Raw genomic sequence first — 19944 nt, 5'->3', positions numbered from 1 at the left:
GAATTGAATGGAACTTTTTTGCCACGTCCCACGGAAAGTCACCATGCGATGGGATTGGTGGTAATGTAAAAAGATTAACAGCACAAGAAAGTTTAAAACGACCGTACAGAAACCAAATTCTCACATCAGAAGCTATGTATGAATTTTGTATTGATAAAATCAAAGTTGTTAACTTCACGCAAAAAGGTACACTGGTGTAACAACTCTACCTGGTACTCGTAGCTTTCATCAATTTATACATTTTAGAGATAAAACGGTTGTGGCAAAGGTTGTGGTGTAGTACAGACACTAATTATACAATAATCCACAATCTTAAAAAGAAACAAGACATATCTCAACTTGATACTGTCACTTTAGGTTGTTATGTCGCTGTAGTCTGTGATGCTAAGTGGTGGATCGGCATTGTAACTAAAACCAACTTAGAAGAAGTTGATGCTAAAGTTAAGTTTCTTCATCCAAATGGTCCATCAATCTGTTTTAACTGGCCTGAAAGAGACGACTACTGTTTTATTCCAAACACCAACATATTGAAAAAACTATCTGTTTCACAAGCTTGCTCTAGTTCTGGTAGAAACTATGTGTTTGAAAATGCTGAAATAGAGGAAGTACAATTAAAATGGGAGCAATATTGTAAACTATTACAAACACAGTCAAAATAACTTTCATCTTTGATACCTTTAAAAATCTTGTATATTTAAGTAACTTTTTAAATTACGATTAACTTTATTTTATTTACAAATATTTTTTGGGAATTTCTTGAAAAAGTAATACATCTTTGAAATTAAAGTTCCGTATGTTTTAGTTGTTCTTTCAGTTAGATTTTTTGTGCCTAGTAAGATTATAAACAGCTGAAAATATTAACAGCAAAAAAAAAATGTTTTTGATGGGGGTGTTTTAAGATATTGGGCCCCAAAGTTGGTTTATAGAAACTAGTTGTTTTATTAATTTTTATGCATGTTCTTTTTATATTTGAGCATTTTAAGTACATTTATTGAATTCAGCATCAAAAAAAACATTATATATGTTCATTTTCATGTTTTTGCCATTTTTATTTCTTATTATTTTAAGGAAAATGTTTTTTCAGAGTGTTATGAAAACCAGGTCATTTTGGGAAACCAGGTCAGTATTAAAATTGCAGTATCTTGTCAACCGCTAAACTTTTTTAGCTGAAATTTTGCATGCAATATTTTTTTGTAATTAGGAATAATGTGTCAAAATATAACACAAAAGGAAGACACATGGTTCAATGGACTGGGTGATTTGATGTGGAATTGCCCATATTATTTACAATTTAATTACATATTATTAATTTTTTTTGTTTAAATGATTTTTTGCTTATGGCATGGAAGTAAAATTATCAATTTTTAACTTTTGTTTTGAATATCAAACTACTAATTTATTTGATAGGTTCAGAGTAAGTTGTTTTCAGTTGTAAGTTGTTTTCAGAGTAAGTTGTTTTCAAAGTAAATTGTTTTCAGAGTAAGTTGTTTTCAGAGTAAGTTGTTTTCAGAGTAAGTTGTTTCCAGTGTAAGTTGTTTTCAGAGTAAATTGTTTTCAGAGTAAGTTGTTTTCAGAGTAAGTTGTTTTCAGAGTAAATTGTTTTCAGAGTAAGTTGTTTTAGAAAAACAACGAACTTTGAAAACATAATTTTAATTGAATAGTTAAAAGTTTGGCACACAAAACTTTGATGTCAAATTTTTATTATTTGCTCCTAATTAATATCTAAACCGTTCATTAACTTAAAAAAAAAATGTGAAAATTTTTTTCATTACTTTCGGCAGTGGGGGTGAAGTGGGGTGTGTGTGTGTGTGTTGGCAAAAATTTTGCCTCCAATTTGGTGGCTGCAACCACTTGGGAGGCAATTTTCGAGAGACTGTTACCAATGCACAATGTGAATAAAATACACAGATTAAGGAAAATCCAAAATATTTTTACTCTTATAATAGTTACTGAGAGTCACAATTGTTGCCGAATTTAAGTTTTTTTGAATAATTATGTTTTTGTTTTTCTTGCAATGTTTCATGAATAACTTTGTATCTGCTAATTTATATGTTAAAAAGTATCAAATAATATATGCCTTAAGATGCTCATGAAGAAAAATTTTTTTTCTTTTTCAACTTTCATGATGTTGTAAGTCGAAAAAAAAGTTTAAACCACAATTTTTAACTTCCGTGAACTTGCAAAAAATATGGTATCAAAAGGTATCAACCAAACTATTATTAAATATAGTGGAATAGAGTGTATTTTTAAGAAATTGAAAAATTAACTGCAACTTTTTGCGACAATGGAAAAATTTTTATTTGAGGTTTGCGCTACCTGGATTATAGCTAATTTTAAATATTTTGTTTTCCCAAGTGATAATTTATCAAAAGTCACCATTAGACTCGTTCAATAATCAATTAAAAATGATAGTTTACCAATGATAATTGACATTTAACTAGATAATTATTTCCATATGATATATAATTCGATGCTTTAAATTAACATTTCGTGCTTAAAACTAACATAATTTTAAAAAAAATTGTTTTTTTTTTAAGTTTGAAAAATAAAAGTTGTATATTAATCTACTAAAATTAATAGTAATGGATTATACAACTAAAAATATTACTGGCTGTTTGAAATATTCAACAAAAAAGCAAATATAAACAATGCTTTACTATTCATAACTTCTAGAGATTGCAGGTGATAATAAAAAAAAACTTGGTAGAAAAGTTAAATGAAGTGCCATAAATTTTGGAGAGATTCATCAAGAAACAGTTGTTTTTTTTAAAAGAACACAAAAAATATTTAAATAAAAAGTTTGAAATAGACTTTTTATCATTGGAATCTTCACGAACCACCAATAAAAAAGGACATACAAAAAAATATTTATGATATGAGTAAGAGAAGTAAACATTGGATAATTGCAGGAGAGCATATGAATTCAAATTTTGATTCAATTAAAAATTCATTACTTATAGACACATGTTATTAAAAATCATATTAATTCACATCATATGTTTGTTCAGCTGACACATGAAAACAATAATAATTGAATAATAATTGACAAAGATTTTAGCGTATCTGGCTATAAACGAATCCAACAGGCATCTAATATATAATATTCATCTTATTCAACAGTTGAAAAAGCACTTAAGTTGGGGGTGGTTCACAAGATAATCACTTGGAACTCAGTGATTTAAGGGCCAGAGTAGATTTACAAACACTTATGAATCACACTGCTAAAAGAATTGTCCAAATGAGGCAAAAAAAAATAGGACTATTTGGATATCAGTAACAAACTAAGTGAAAATATGTTGCTATTAAACAGTTATGGTATGGATAAACCTACTAGACAAGCTTTATACAACTAGGCATTTTCCAATTCTGCTGACAGTCAAGATTTAAGCATGCTTGCAATTGTAACAACACCTCTGAGATTCAGTGCGCCAAATTCACAAAATGAATTTTTGTGGACCAACTTGATGCTCTTAGTATAAGATTTTGTCAATTGAACTTTATTTCATCAAAGAAACTACTGTAATTGTTCAAGACAAACAACATCAAATAGAAAATGAAATTTTGGATTTGTATCCAGTAAATATTGAATTGGTTAGTGGAAATTTTGTTATTATCGATTTCAATTATATTTTGTGCATGATAGACATGAAAACTTTTAATAATTATAACAAACACATTGTCAATGCAATGCTGTTGTATTTGCGGAGCTACATCAACTGCAATGACATGTTTGAAGAATTTTCTAAGTGGTTTTACAGCAAAAAAAGGTACACTTATCTATGGGATAACTTCGTTACATGCTTGGATAAGATTTCTAGAGCGTCATTAAAACTTCAAATTCAAAATATGGAGAGTAAGAGAAAAATTCAAGATGTGTTGCATGTAAACAACAAAAACAAATTCATCCAGCAACTAATGTTCAAAAGAAAGCATCTCAGAGTTGATTTCCATGCAGTGGAGCTGTGGAGTTACTGGAACATCTACAACCGGAAATGTTGCAGAAAAGCATTCTTTGACTAAGCGAAATATTAGGAATTGATGAGACAATTATTAAATTGTTCAAAAATGACTTAATTGCAATAAGTTGGCAGCCAACATTGAATCTAGAGTTATTTGAGCTATACTGCAAAACAGTATAAATTGATATTTAGGTTTGTATGATTGGTATAAAATGCTGTCAACAGTTCACAAAATTTTTGCACATGGAGCAGAAATAATGATAAACTCTCAAGTTCCTTTGGGAGTTTTAGCTAAGAAAGCATTTGAATGCCAAAACATATATTACAGACAACATTGTGAACTCTATGCTTGTAAATGTACTAATGAAGATTTGGAAGATGAAAACATTGCTGTGTAAAATAAATGTAGTAATATTATTAATAAAATTTTTTTAAATTATTACTTTAGCAGAATTTTTTAATAGTAGTTTTCTTTCACATTTTGAATGCATTTTTAAAAGATTTTTTTAAATTTTCTTAACTTTTTAAAAATTAAAACAAGCTTGTCACCTTTTATAGAAATACTAATGCCTACTTAAGTATTTATGGCTTGCAACACAGTTTCCTAATTAGGTCTGTGAGGGGGATGGGTTATCTTTATAAGTTACCTGGTCTAATGAAATAATATAATTAGTAATAAATAATATAATCAGTAGTGTGGCTAGTAATTCTGAGTCTTCCCCTAAAAAAATAGTAATTAGGGCCCAAGAAATCTTAAAAAATTTTCCATTATTAAGTATTATAAAAAAATAATAAATTTGTACTTTTATAAAAAAACTCTTTATAAAAATGAGTTGAAACAAAGCGCTGCAAGTGAGTCAAAATCCATAAAAAGCTATTGCTAAAAAATAATTAAATTACAATGTAACTTAATACAACTAAAAGACAATAATTAATTTTCTTGTGAATAATCTTCAAGATTTTACCATATCATTTTTCCGATACTTAATTATTTTATTTATTTATCGGGAAACTTATTCACAAAAGTCTCGCTTTAGTGTTACTCTTTTAAGACTAATATGGATAAAAACAGTTCAAAATTGTATTTGAAGTCATATTATTAAGATGTTTGGTAACTATTAACTACATTTTTGACAATAAATTTTAATTTTAGATTTTCATTACTGAGATCTCAAAAATGTGTCATAAATTGAATTTTTTAATTAGTTTAATTATGAGTTTAGTTCAAAAACTAAAAGATTCCACTAGATTCCATTCCAGAGGGTCTATACCATATTTCAGAACTCACTTTTTTTTGCATATTGCGTATTGAGTATGCTACTCATATCATACTCAATACGCAACTCAACGTACTCAATTTCTTTGAGTATAATACTCAATATGCAACTCATAGTACGCATTTTTATTGAGTAGAATACTCAATACACAACTCATAATACGCATACTTTTTGAGTATTTTGCGTAAAAATACACAATTTTTTTGAGTGTAAAATATAAATTAGTTGTTAAAGTATATATTTTTTTATAAATAACAAACAAAAACACTATATTATAATTTAACCATTATAATTTGTTTTTTAAAATAAATTATTAAGGTTTGCGTGTCGAAAATCACGTCATGAAGCCTCTAGGGAGTAAGTAGCATTGCTTTTAATGACTTTATGAGCTTGCTTCAAATAACAATTTACAATTTGCTGTTTTACAAGTTGATAGACTTTGAGTTGCTTTGTTTTGATAAACTTCTAGGGTTTGTATTTGAAATAATGACTATTTTTATAATTTTTTGTTACTTTTATGAGGCTATAGATGTATATAAGATGCAAGTATTTATCTTTTTATCTATAGTAAATAAGTTAGATAAATAAAATAAATCATTTTAATCTTTAATCTTATATAAATTAAAGTAATTTATATATGTAATGTAATTTAAACTAGTTTTATAATATTGCTTATTTGCTTAACAAAAGTTTTATTTTAGATTTTTTGCTTTAACATGTATGGAAGATCCACCAAACGAAAATTAGGTTCAGACTCTAATGTAAAGAGTTTGAGAAAAAAAAAAGAAAAAGTATAAATAAAGAAGATAAAGAAAATCAGTCTGTAAATAAACAAATAAATTCTGATAGAAGTAATTGTGCCTTAGCCGTATTGTCGATTGAAAATAGTCAACCATCGTGCAGCGAAAGCATAAGCAATGCTTTATTAACAAATATAAGTATTAAACGATATGTTAAAGAGATTAATGAAATTAAACATAACTTGAAAAACAATAAATTTCCGCGTAAAATTTTCAAATTTGGTGACACTGAAAACACTTACAGTTTGGTTTTAAACTTTTTTCATTGCCGAACCGAAATCGATTTTAAGCCCGAAAAAAAAGGTAAAATTACATTTTACCTGCATTTATTGCTATAAGGTATTACATGAACCACTAGGTAAAAGTGGTAATTTTTTTTAACATTTTAATTCCACACAATGTAACGGCAAAGACGATTTTATGGCTTGGAAAAAGGCTTATGATGATATAAGTCTTGATAATGATGATGACTCGTTGTTAGATGACAATATTATGGATCTAACTAAATATGTATGGCAACACAAGAGCTAGATAACATTCATTAAAAAGACTTTTAGAGCGTCATAAAATTCATTTACCATGCGAGAAGTCTTTTGTCTATAATATAGTTCCTATGGTAGTTGAAACGATAAAAAAAAACAATCACTAACTGCCGTAGAAAAGCCAAAACTATTACATTAATAGGTGATATCTGGGATAGCCGCCAGCTGGCTGATTTTTTTGCCTTATGTTGCCAGGTTACCTTTGCTGATTTCAGTAAAAAGCTAATAGTTCTTGGTCTTCAACGAATGAGTGGCCCACATAATGCTGAAAATATTATATTGGTTTCAGAAGAAATATTAAATCATTATGATTTCGATAAATCTAAAGTTGACGGTTATGTGAGTGATGGTGGTAAAGCTTTTCTTAGAGCTTTTCCACAAATGCTCAATTATGAATTGGAAAACAGCAATTGGATTGAAGAAGACTTTTGAGAAAAATTGTTTGAGAATGACAAGAGTGATGAGAATGATCAGGAACTGAAAGATTCACCTGAAAACAAAATTGAACCTGAAATTAACGAATTGCTTACTGAAGAAATAAATCCAATCCAAAATGATATTAAATTCAGCAAACTATCTAATGAGATTGATGCTGAGATTGATGCTACTGGAATTGATGATGCTGATAATTATGAATTTGGGGATCATAGTATAGTAGAATAATTAGAGTTTGAACTCGGCAGCAGAAAAGTACCTCGTTTTGCATGCACAAACCACAAATTTAATATTTCTATACGTAATACTGTGAGGTCATGCAAACGATTGAAAACTATTTTGTCATTGCTTTGTTCATTTGCTAAAAAAACTCATCAGAAAATTCAAATTGCCCGAATCTTTCAACAACAAAAAAATAGATTAGGAAACGAAAATTTAACTCGTTGGTCATCAAGCTTGTTAATGTTGATTTGTTTTTACAAAGCATATAAAAATCATTGTTTTGAAACTATTAAATGTCCAGTTACTCAAGCAGAGATTGAATTCTATTTATCATTGATGCTCCCAGCATATAGATTTACGCTTTTGAAGCAAAGAAATCGCGTACATACTGATGACTTGGTACCAAGTTTACATTTATTAATCATGCAATATGAGGAAATGGCTATAAAAGATGATAAAAAGAAAAAATTTTGCGAATTGCTGATAACTAATGTAAAAAAACAATTTGAGCATGAGCTTAACTCTGTTGTTTATGCAGCTGCTGCAGTTTTAAATGTTTCTAAACTTTATCTATGGTATCAAAGACCGATTGCAAAAGCCACAGTCAATTTGGGACTAAGTTCATTAGTAAACTTGACAATTGAATTTAATAAAAAAAACGAAAAAAACGATTTGACAGCAAGTGGTTCTAATAATAGTTTCTCTCAAAAAAGTGTTCGTGACGATGAAGCCTTTGATCAGTTTTATCAAAGCATAGAATTGGATCAGGTAGAGTACAACAAAAAAGAACTTAGCATCGGACACCTAGCTGACAAAGAAAGGAATAACTTTGTAAACATTTTAAGAAACCATAATTTCACCAACAAAACTCATTATGATGCATTTTGGTTTGAGAAAAGAAAAAAATTGCCATATCTTTATAATTTATGTCTCATGTTTTTTAATATACCGACATCCTCCGCTTATGTTGAATGTTTTTTTAGCATATGTGGTGTAGTTAATCGAAAAAGAGCCGTCAACATGATTGATGAAACACTAATAAATCGTGCCTTTTTCAAAAGTGACTTAACCATACTTAATGAAATCGCTGAGTGAAAATAATTCTTCAGTTGTTTGAAAATTTTCTTCATTACTTTTGTTTTTGTTTATGAATTAAAAATACATTTTAGAAAAATATAATTTTTTTTTTCTATTTCATTTCGTGTTTCTGTTTGTTCATTATATAAAAAACAATATTACTTTTATAACAAAACTATATTTTACACTCAAAAAAAAACGCAAATTACTCAAAAAAAATGCATATTATGAGTTGTGTATTGAGTATTCTACTCAAGAAAAATGCGTACTTTGAGTTGCGTATTGAGTATTATACTCAAAGAAATTGCGTACATTGAGTTGCGTATTGAGTATGATATAAGTAATATACTCAATACCCAATATGCAAAAAAAAGTGCGTTCTGATGTATGGTCTATACTATTAAAGTATTGACAAACCTGAAATGATAAATCTAAACAAAACTCTAATAATATTTAGATGTAAATTCCGATCAATGTTGTGGAAACATTCAAGAACCTTCAAAAGACTTCTGGAACACAAGCAAACTTGGTTGGACAAAGATGTAATAGTTGACAAAAAATGTTGAAGCAGGTCCAGGTAGAAGGTGCAAGGAAAGGGAAGATTTAGGTGGTAGAAGCAGAAGATCTAAGGTAGTGATAAATTAATTAAATTCAACCCAGTTTAAAAAGTAGCTACACACTTAAATATTAAATATTATCTTGTTTAAGGTTGCCAAATTGGCTGAATATCATGCTGAAGCATTGGCAATAGCTTCAACAAAAAAGACTTTGTGATTTTCATGAAAAGTGCTACAAATTCTGAAAAAGATAAAACCGCAGAGATAAGTTTTCCGATAAAAAAATAAAAACCGTAGATGCCTTTAACTTAAAAATTCAGTGTGACCTTTTTGATGAACAATATCAAATTACTAGAAATTCATCAATAATACATAATGTAAGTATTTATCCTTCACTTCATGAAACTAAGAATGAGAGACATAAATGTTATCCTGAGGGTTTAATTATGACAGAAACATCTGTTTCAACTCCTCTACAGGGTATGTTTAATCGTACTCTGACAACGATACTATCTTTTACAGAATGCCAAGACTCTATACGAATGTTTGCTGAAAGTAGGGGGAGGTTTAAAGGTCTACTTTACTTTAAAGGTGATTTTGATGGTGCCTCCAGTCAAAGTGTCTATAAACAAAAATACACTGATACAAATATTGGCAAGACCCAAGTTAATGAGCAAGTCTTTTCAAGACAACTATTGTTCAACTTAAATTAACCATCATAAATGAAAATGGATGGTTAAATATAAAGCCCTCTATTACACATTACTGTAAACTCCTATATATCCAATATCAAAAAGAAACAAAAGAACTGATAAGAAATGAATATGAACTTTTAAAAGCAGAAATAAATAGGGTAGTCAAGTTCGAGATAAAGTTAGAAGTAGAGGAAGGCAAACCAGATACGACTATCACATTTAAGTTCAAACTAGATTTAATCATGTTTGTTGGTAAAGTGGTTAATGCCGTATCTAACACCCTGTCCTCCCAATCATGAATTGTTTGCAGAGTTAAGCCCAGTGAACTTAATAACCCAGTATGGATCAGATCTAAACCAATCAATGAAAAAACTTTATCTTTGGGCCTTTCTACTCTGCATTGCTGGCTCAGATCTTTTGATATAAGTTACACAAAAAAATTTGGCTCAGATCATTTTGGAAATAAGTTACACATTAAAAAATACTTTGCCAAATCCCCTGCTGAAAAAGCATCAGTAAAAAATAGAAAAAAGAAAATTCAACTGAGGTTTAGAGAGGAGCTAAGTCTTATTGTTGATATACCCAGTCAGGGTTTTAGCAACACTAATGATGGGAACACTGCCAGAAAAGCATTTGAAAATGCTTAAACTTTTGCTGATATAACGGGAGTAGCAGTAGATGCAATTATTAGATTGAGGACAATCCTAGTATCAGTATGCTCCTGTTATGAGTTGAATTCCGAAAGTTTTGGCCAGTATTCCTATGAAACTACAGCTTTTATACTCAAAAACTGTTGCTGACATGTAATTCCCCTAACGATTCATAAACTCTTGGAACATGGTGTGCAAATATCTGAGGCCATAGAACTGCTAATTGGTTACTACTCTGAAAAGTCACTAGAGGCTCTGAATATGGAAATTCGCAAAGCTAGATTGAACCATACAGACAAGATATCTAGAAAGAATGTTATGAAAAACCAGTGCCAATACCTTATGGTTAAATGTGATCCTATAATATTAAACATTTGTTTCAAAAAATACAAGTTTGAAAACGGAAAAACACTTACCCCTGAAGTTTTATCTTTATTAATGCGGTAATAATAAAATAGAGCTTTTTTATTAACATTAGGTTTTCTCTTTTTGTTTTCTTGAAAAAAAAATTAAATAAGATAAATATTTATTTTGTATATAATATATAGCGCTATAAGCTTTGCTTAGCAGCATCTAACTATTGACCCTACCAATAAATAATTAATCTATCAAGCAAGGAAGTCATTACTCTTTAATGATGACCAAGTTTGGATTAAAAAATCAAGTAGATTATTTGATGTTTCTATGGGAGCATTTGGCATTGAAGAAGTATACAAACTTGTAGGAATTTACCTTCTGTTTCATATTGCCAATTTTAAAACAAAAATGATTTTATATAATACTTTGATGATGGATTAGAAATTTTAAAAATTATGAATGAACCCCAAATGGAAAAAGCCAAAAAAACATTTTGTTGATATATTCAAAAGAAACGATCTCACTATTTCAATACACGACAACACGAAAATTATAAATTACCTTCATGTCACATTAAATCTCAATGACCATACTTTTCAACCCAATTATTAAATATTCCAAGACTGAAAATTTTTCAAATTATATTTACACTGATTCAAACCACCCACCCAATATTTTAAAAAAACTATCGCATTCAATGAAGTTATAATTGTCTGTTAATTGTTCAGGTGAAGAAATTTTTCAAAGATCTACTCCTATGCGCAATGACGCACTGTTAAAGTCTGGATTTAATTATAAACTTTCATTTCACCCTAATTTAAATTTACCTCACACCAAGAACCGTAATTGCAACATCATTTAGTTCAACTCTCAACCTCATCCTTTTAAAAAACATGTTAGCAATAATGTAAGAAAAAGCTTTTTAACCTTAATCAATAAACACTTCCAATAAATAACATAATCCATGCAAATTTTAGAAACGCAATAACATTAAGTTACAGCTGTATGCCAAATATAAAATCTATTTTAAATATACACAATCATTACATTACAAACACCAACAAAATTTTAACAAAAACCAACTGCAACTGCCTTAATAAAAATAGCTGCCCTTTATCAAACCAATGCTTAACAAAAAATATTGTATACCAAGCTAATGTAAGTTCCAATGATCTTGCTCATACTTCTATAAATAAATTCTACATTGGTATATGCAAAACACCATTTAAAATTAGATATGCTAATCATATGAAATCCTTTAACATTCCTAAGTACAAAAATGACACTGGACAATCAATAGAAATTTGAAAACTAAAAGATGTAAGTTTAAACCGAGTTGTTAAATGGAAAATAATCAAACTATACAATTCATTTAACCCTACCACAAAATCCTGAAAATTATGCATAAATAAAAAGTATGAAATTTTATTCTCCAAAATTCCAAATATTTTAAATAAAAAAGTGGAACAATAACTAAGTGTAGATATAAACACAAATCTCTTATCCCCCAATTTGACACTGCTTATTAATCTATTATCTACTTTAATTTATTTTGTTTTAGCATCAGAACTCATTCTATTACTTTTAGGGGTGTTCAAGTAATGTAAAAAATTATTTAAGTAATTTTAGGCAATTTTTTTCAAATTACTTAAGTAACTTAAGTAATTTTAGTTATTTTCAAAACAACGATTTTGCATACATTTTTGTGTTATAGTACTATATAAGTATATGTTTGGTTAATATATAGTAACCAAACAAAAGAAAATATAACTAAACTTTTAAATTCGCAAAAAACATGTGTCAATCATTTTATCACTCAATGATTTTCTCAACTTAGGGATATCACTAAAAGCATCTTTCTGCTTCAACTGATGATGGTGGTAAAGATTTTAAAGCATTGTGTAAATTTTTTAGCATTTTCAGGCAGTCATTTGATTCTTTGAATACAGCCATTTCTATTTTAATACAGTCCAAAACAAGCCTTGCTCATCATTAAATTTGAATTTCGTGCTAGGAAATAATGAAGCTCTTCAGCCTTACTCCTTTTTATTCAAAGGTTCTTCAATTTCAACATTGGATGCTTCACATTCAACTGATGCTTTAGGATCTTAATGGTCATAAAAAAGACAACAATAAATATCTCTTGTTATAATTAGAAGTTCTTTTTTCTTAGGATAGTTTAAAATAGAATCTTTTTTAGCTTGATCATACTGATTTGGTGCCTCTAAATATCTTAAAAGTCCTGTAATTCCAACATTTCTTTTTTCAGAAATTCTTTTTATCAGCATAGAAGATTGTTATTTCTAGGAGGTGACCTTTTAAAAAACTTTACAACCATTCGAATATTTTAGATAGTGATTTTAATTCCATCAAGCTTGCGTAGCTCAACAGCTTCTTTATGACAAATGTACTAGAAGGAATTCGAAAAGAAACAACTAAGAAATTTTAAGATAGCTGGCAACAAATTCCTTAAAATCCATTGAAGTTGGCAAATTTGTTAAAACAAAACTTTTGATGATTTCTCATCATTTGTTAAAATGATGAAAAATCATCAAAATGTAAACTAAAAAAAAATTAATATTTTACTTTTAGCACTTACAATATATTGCACACATTTGTTTTAAAATTGTTATAAAATAAAAAAATCATTTTACTTTCTATATCGAAATAGAAAAAACTTTGTTTAAAATTCAATTGCACTGGTTGTTTAAAAATCAAAGGCAGGTAGTTTTAACATCAAACATAAGCCAAGTTGATTAAAAGAAACCACTGTAAAGCTAGTATTACTATAAAATAATATAAAATAGTAGTTATCTTTCATTATTATAATGTTATTAAAGCAATATATATACAATTGAAATCCAGACTACTTTTATACAAATTTTTATAAAACACAAAATTTCTGTTTATTAATTTGAAAAAAAAATACTTGATATTACTTAAGTAATATTAATTTACTTAAGTAATTAAATCGTTCAAACAATTACTTAAGTGCTTATGTTACTTAAAACAGTCCTAATTACTTTGTTTTTGTTTTTTGTATTTTTTTAAAGATTTTTTGTTGATCTAAAGAATAAATATGGCTGATGGTTGCCGATAGGCATGAAACTTAAAGTACCATCACAATGTTGTATTTTTTCATATAATCTAATACTGCACACATATACATATATATATATATATATATATATATATATATATATATATATATATATATATATATATATATATATATATATATTTTAGTTAATAAACTTCATTTTTAATGCTATTAAGTCTAAGAAATTTGTTTTTATATAGTATAGTTATCATTTTTAAAATTTGTATATAATTTTGCTTCATTTGAGACCCAACATGATTTTAGTGCTTAAGTAACAATTAATATATTATACAAGAACTTATTGAAAAGCAATTCCTCTAGGATTGTAAAGCAATCTAAGATACCAGTGACAAAAACTTACTTTAGACCATCAATACGCATTTTCCGATCATAACTCGTCGTAGCATTGCTCTCTGAGAACCAAAATAGGATTAAAAACAAATGTTTTTATAACTAATCATCTCACTGAGAAGCATTACATAGAACTTTATAGTTTTCGAATTAAGTGGGGTGGTACCCTAGTTACGCAAACTTCCCCTATATATATATATATATATATATATATATATATATATATACATACATACATACATACATACATACATACATACATACATACATACATACATACATACATACATACATACATACATACATACATACATACATACATACATACATACATACATACATACATACATACATACATATATATATATATATGTATATTTAATAAAAATATTTTCTAATTAAATATATATGCTTTCAAATTAAGAGTATTTATATAATATATAAACTATTTCATATGACCTTTCTCTTACCTTATAATTTCAACATGATTAACAGCTGCAAAATGAATCCATAGAGCTCCTCTTTCCAGTTGGCAGCCTAATTTTGGCTGATCCCATTCTGTTGATTGAAGTAGACCAGCTGTATTGCTGACGAAGGGAAGAGGCCCTCGGTATTCTAAGTAAGAACTGTCCCACCAAAATTGAAGCTTGAAAAAAATAACACAGAATATAGCTTCTGCAAAAATAATTAAAGCTAAGCAAATTTTAATATGAAGTTGTGTGTAGCAAAGAAAAAAAAACCCAGTTTAAAAAATATTTTAAAGTTATTATAACTTATATTTTAAAATTTAATTTTAGAGTTATATTTTGCATTAGACATTTAATTTATATAATATTTGTAAGAGACATTTAGATATCATAAGAAACCATAATATATTTTTCAATTTCAGTTGAAGCAAATAATAAAAAGGTTTTAAATTTAAAAAAAGATATATAATTATCAAAAATATATATATATAATATATATAATTATAAGATTCTAAACTAAAATTTTTTTTTCAAAACTAAAACAAATAAACTTTTTAAACTCTAAAAAAACTTTACAATACAAATAAAAGTATTAAAATACTTTTGATTGCACATAATAAGATTTATTTTAAGTGTTTAGAAAACTAACCTTAAGTATACAAATAGACTTTTATATTATATATAATTCTTTGCGCACTTAGCCTAAAGCAAAATGTCATTGATGGCATTATGTGAAATAGCCATTAGCAGGGGCTTTAGTACATGATCTGATTAAAGGTTTGGAAATATATACATATAACCAAAAAAATCTTGTAACACAGCCTGATTTATATATATATATATATATATATATATATATATATATATATATATATATATATATATATATATATATACATATATACATATATACATATATACATATATATATATATATATATATACATACATACATATATACATACATACATACATACATACATACATACATACATACATACATACATACATACATACATACATATATATATATATATATAGAGAGAGAGAGAGAGAGAGAGAGAGAGAGAGAGAGAGAGAGAGAGAGAGAGAGAGAGAGAGAGAGAGAGAGAGAAAGAGATTTTTTTTCGTTATGAAAACGCTTAACCCGTATAAATGTAACTCAACTCTGCTATGATATTTATATTATTAAAATCAAAAAAGCATCATATAATAAAGTAAAAACTATATATTAAGTTATTATACAACGTAATTAACTATACAGTATGAAGTAAAAACTATATTATAATATAAACAGTATTTTATATTAACTATTTTATAGTATTTACTATATTATAATATATTACAGTATTATTAATGATAAATGAAAACTTTTAATAATTAAAAATAACTTTCAATTAGCAAATATACAGCACATCAGATGATGTATTTGCTACATAAATAACAACTTGTAAATTAAAAAAGATAATTTAAAAAAAACAGAATTTAAATCTGGTTTTGAATTTAAAACTTTTTGCTTGATTAAAATATTTTAATTTTAAAATTTAAAATATTAAAATGTAAAAAATTTAAAATATTTAAAATTTGCTAAACAATTTTAAACATTACCCAATTGCGGCTTGATTTTGCTCTTTGAATTAGTTTTTCATGCAACATTATTCCAACACCATTTTGAAATTTCTCTACCTCTAATTTTGTATAAGCAAACTCGTCTTCATTCAGGAAAGGTTGAACTACAAATTACATATAAAGTATTTAAAATAATAAAGTCATTTAAAAAAAAAAAAAAAGCATTTTATGAGTTATATTTTGTGTGTGAGTGTTTTATGATAAATAAATACTTTATGTACTTTATGAAAAATTAAATCATTCCTTTGTTTTACATAAATTGAGCATATTTTTAAAATCAGAAAATTTATTTATATTATAGTATTTTTTAATACTTTTTAGGAAACTAGGAAACTAAGTACAGAGAAATCTTTTTTTTGGGAACTGATTTTACCAAAATAAACTTTCTAGGTTCTTTAATAACATAAATATAATTTACTTATTTAATCATAATATAAGCAATGGGTTTGTCAACACAAATCTTTCAATATATTTTCAAGACAATACTTCTTTACAGATAACAACAAAGTTGACTAAACATTTACTAAAAAAAATTTAGTTGATATTTTAAGGGAAAGAGCAACCACCAAAAGCTACTTAGAAGGGGTAGGATTAGTGCTTAGCTTAATGAAATTCTCTAAAGCATATCCAAAAACTCTACAACAACAAATTTTAGTTTTCTTAAAAACTAGAGAAAAAAATTAAAAACATAAAGCAAAAAAATATAGAATTGTTCAATAACTTATAAAAGCATATTGCAACTAGTGACAAATTAAGTCATTATATATTTGTCTATAGTCATTTTATACAGACATTTTTCAAATTTTCAAATTTGCAGTTACATATATATATATATATATATATATATATATATATATATATATATATATATATATATATATATATATATATATATATATATATATATATATATATATATATATATATATATATATATATATATATATATATATATATATATATATATATATATATATATATATATATATATATTTATATATATATATATATATATATATATATATATATATATATATATATATATATATATATACATATATTTGTGTGTGTCCAGTGTTAAAAAGAATAATGTTATAAAAAATAAAGTAGTGCTACAAAAAAATAAAGTTTAAAAAAATTTAGGAATTACAATTTCAAATGAGTCTACTTAGTTTAATTTTGTGTCAAGAAAAGTAAACAAAAAATTAGATGTAATAAAGCATTCATTTAAAAATATCAACAGAAACTCGTCTAAACTGTAAAAAACTTTTCTTGTGAGACCATATCTGGACTATGCAACTTTGGTGTAGAATACTTAAAACTTAGAACAAGACAACAAAACAAAAAAAATTAATAATATTAAGCAATGCAATCAAAATGTTTTCAGGAAAAAAACAGTGAAACATGACTAATGTATTTGCAATTAACAACTTCCAAACAAAAAGGAATCTAAATGACCTAATTTTGTTTTTAATATAGTAAAACCACAAGATAATTTAACATGAGAATATCTATCCGGTAATTAAATAGCATTGATTTGAGGTCATAATATGAGGTTTCATTGTTAATTAACTTATATCTAAATTTAAATCATGTAACACTCCATTAATGTATGTTATGTTACGTATCAATGTTATGATTCAAAAAATACACTTATTGCACAATGCATTTTGTGTTGTACATGAAGTTAATGTAATGCAACCCTGTTTCTAGTAAACTTAAAAACATTTAATAACAATATTTATTTTTAAAACACTTATATGTGTTATCTGAATGAATTTTGATCTGAGTGCCTTCTGTTCAATTTGTCTAATTAAATTTCTTATTTGAAATGTGGAAACAAAGTGTAGTAAATTTGAGGTGTGAGTATGTGAAATTTTCAAATTAGTACTGTAATTGTACATTATAAAAATAAACATTAAATAAAAATAAAAACTTTTATAATAACTAACAATAAATTTGTATTTTATTGTATAGTTTATACCTGATTTTAAATAACGTTCACATGTATCTTTCAATGATGGAAGAGGAAGAGAAGGCAAATATTGTTGACATGAAAGTGTTTCAGTACTCATTTTAGAGAAACACTTTTAGTTATAACATTTCTAAAAAAAACTATTCAAAAAAATAATCATAATGCAAGTACACACGCACATACTATATATATATATATATATATAAATATATATATGCACAAATATACATAAATATATACATATATCAAATATATATATATATATATATATATATATATATATATATATATATATATATATATATATATATATATCAATTATATATATATCAAATATATATATATATATATATATATATATATATATATACATATATATATATATACATATATATATATAAGGTTGCCCAGATGTTTGGCTTTTATGAAGAAGAATACAGTAAAAAAAACTATTTTTCAGGTTTGGCGCTGTATTCTCCTCCATAAAAGCCAGATATATATATATGTGTGCGTGTGTGCGTGTGTACTTCCATTATGATTATTTTTTGTATATATAGAGTGGTAGTTCATACTGTGCTGTACAAATAGAGTGTGTTGTCGTGCACATTATGACAGGAGTTATGCTTGATTGCTACTCAGCCAGCAAACAAGAGCTTTTTTAAAACAATTAACTTGGTTGTTTTAATATTTTTGTGCTTCATGTGTTCCCAAAACGGATGTTTTGCAAATTCTTTTCAAATTTTTCAAATTCAACAAATTTAGTTGCTTTGGGAATCAATCAGGGGCGGGTTTTGTCACTCGCCAAGGAGGGGGCTAAAAAGGTCTTTGAAAAAAAAAAATGTCTGCATTTTTTTATAAGTATAATAACATATAATAGTCAATTTCATTGATCAGTATAATAGTCCAATTCATCAGTATAATAGTCAATTTACAAAAGATTTCTGAAAAAAAGTCCCAAGGGGGGGGGGGGGGCTACTACCACCAAGCCCCCCCTCCCCCATGCCCTAAAACCCGCCAATCAAATCAATGAACTATCATTTATGCATATGCCCCCTTTATAATCTAAAAATAAAAACTTAAAACTCTGAAAACATAAAAAAAAATAAAACATAAATATATAAATATTTGTTTAGTCTCAATCAAATACCCTTGTTTTCATTGTCCTATAAAGGTTATATGGCTCTAAAGTTTGTGGCATTGTTATCAAACCATGTAACATGTAATAAATAAAAACAAACTATTTTTTATGCAATCGCCCTTGCCTAGTTATTCTTTATGACATATATCTATATTTCTATTTCCTTCTAAAATATTATGCTTAAAAAATTCTGGTACATAGCAAAACTCTCCTAGGACTATTTTAACTCTTTCCAAGTCGTTAAACTTCTCTCATTTTGCTTTTTTCCTTTTTATCTGTTATATTACTTTGTTATTGAATTACAAAGAATTTTATATTTTTTATTTTGCATTAATGATATTCATTATTTGCTACAAATGTTTTATTTTGAATAGAGTAGTTAAAATATATATAAGTTATACTGTTTTATATTACTGTATTTAATATTTTATTATATATTATTATTTTTATTATTGTTATCGTTATTAGTACTGTTATATTATTGTCATTAATATTTTTATTATTATTAATATTATTATTATTCTATAATTTATACCATCATAGGTCTTTATACATCATCAGTTTATAACTGCTTGTAAATGTTCCACAGGATTGTGTGTATATATATATATATATATATATATATATATATATATATATATATATATATATATATATATATATATATATATATATATAATTATTATTATTGTAAATATATTGATTTGATTCTT

General features: G+C 26.5%; 1 protein-coding gene across 4 annotated transcripts in view; it reads right to left on the bottom strand.

The window, feature by feature from the left end:
* The window catches only part of LOC100205473 (peroxisomal carnitine O-octanoyltransferase), a 76389-nt gene extending 58141 nt beyond the window's left edge, over positions 1-18248 (bottom strand). For 3 of the 4 annotated variants that reach the window (XR_010641915.1, XR_010641916.1, XM_065810854.1), the window contains exons 1-3: positions 18103-18240; positions 16098-16222; positions 14493-14668 (exon numbers count right to left, since the gene is read on the bottom strand). Coding sequence is in view for 2 of the 4 variants with exons in the window: in XM_065810854.1 (XP_065666926.1) it covers positions 14493-14668; positions 16098-16222; positions 18103-18193 (392 nt within the window). In the remaining 2 variants the exon portion in view is untranslated. Of the gene's footprint in view, positions 1-14492; positions 14669-16097; positions 16223-18102 lie in introns of all 4 variants that reach the window. The other variant, XM_065810853.1, reaches the window with a different exon arrangement.
* Positions 18249-19944: the final 1696 nt, after the last annotated feature.

The sequence above is a fragment of the Hydra vulgaris genome, chromosome 11 (assembly GCF_038396675.1).
Source record: "Hydra vulgaris chromosome 11, alternate assembly HydraT2T_AEP".
In the NCBI taxonomy this organism is placed as follows: Eukaryota; Metazoa; Cnidaria; class Hydrozoa; order Anthoathecata; family Hydridae; genus Hydra; species Hydra vulgaris.
This window is presented reverse-complemented; position numbering and strand designations above follow the sequence as displayed.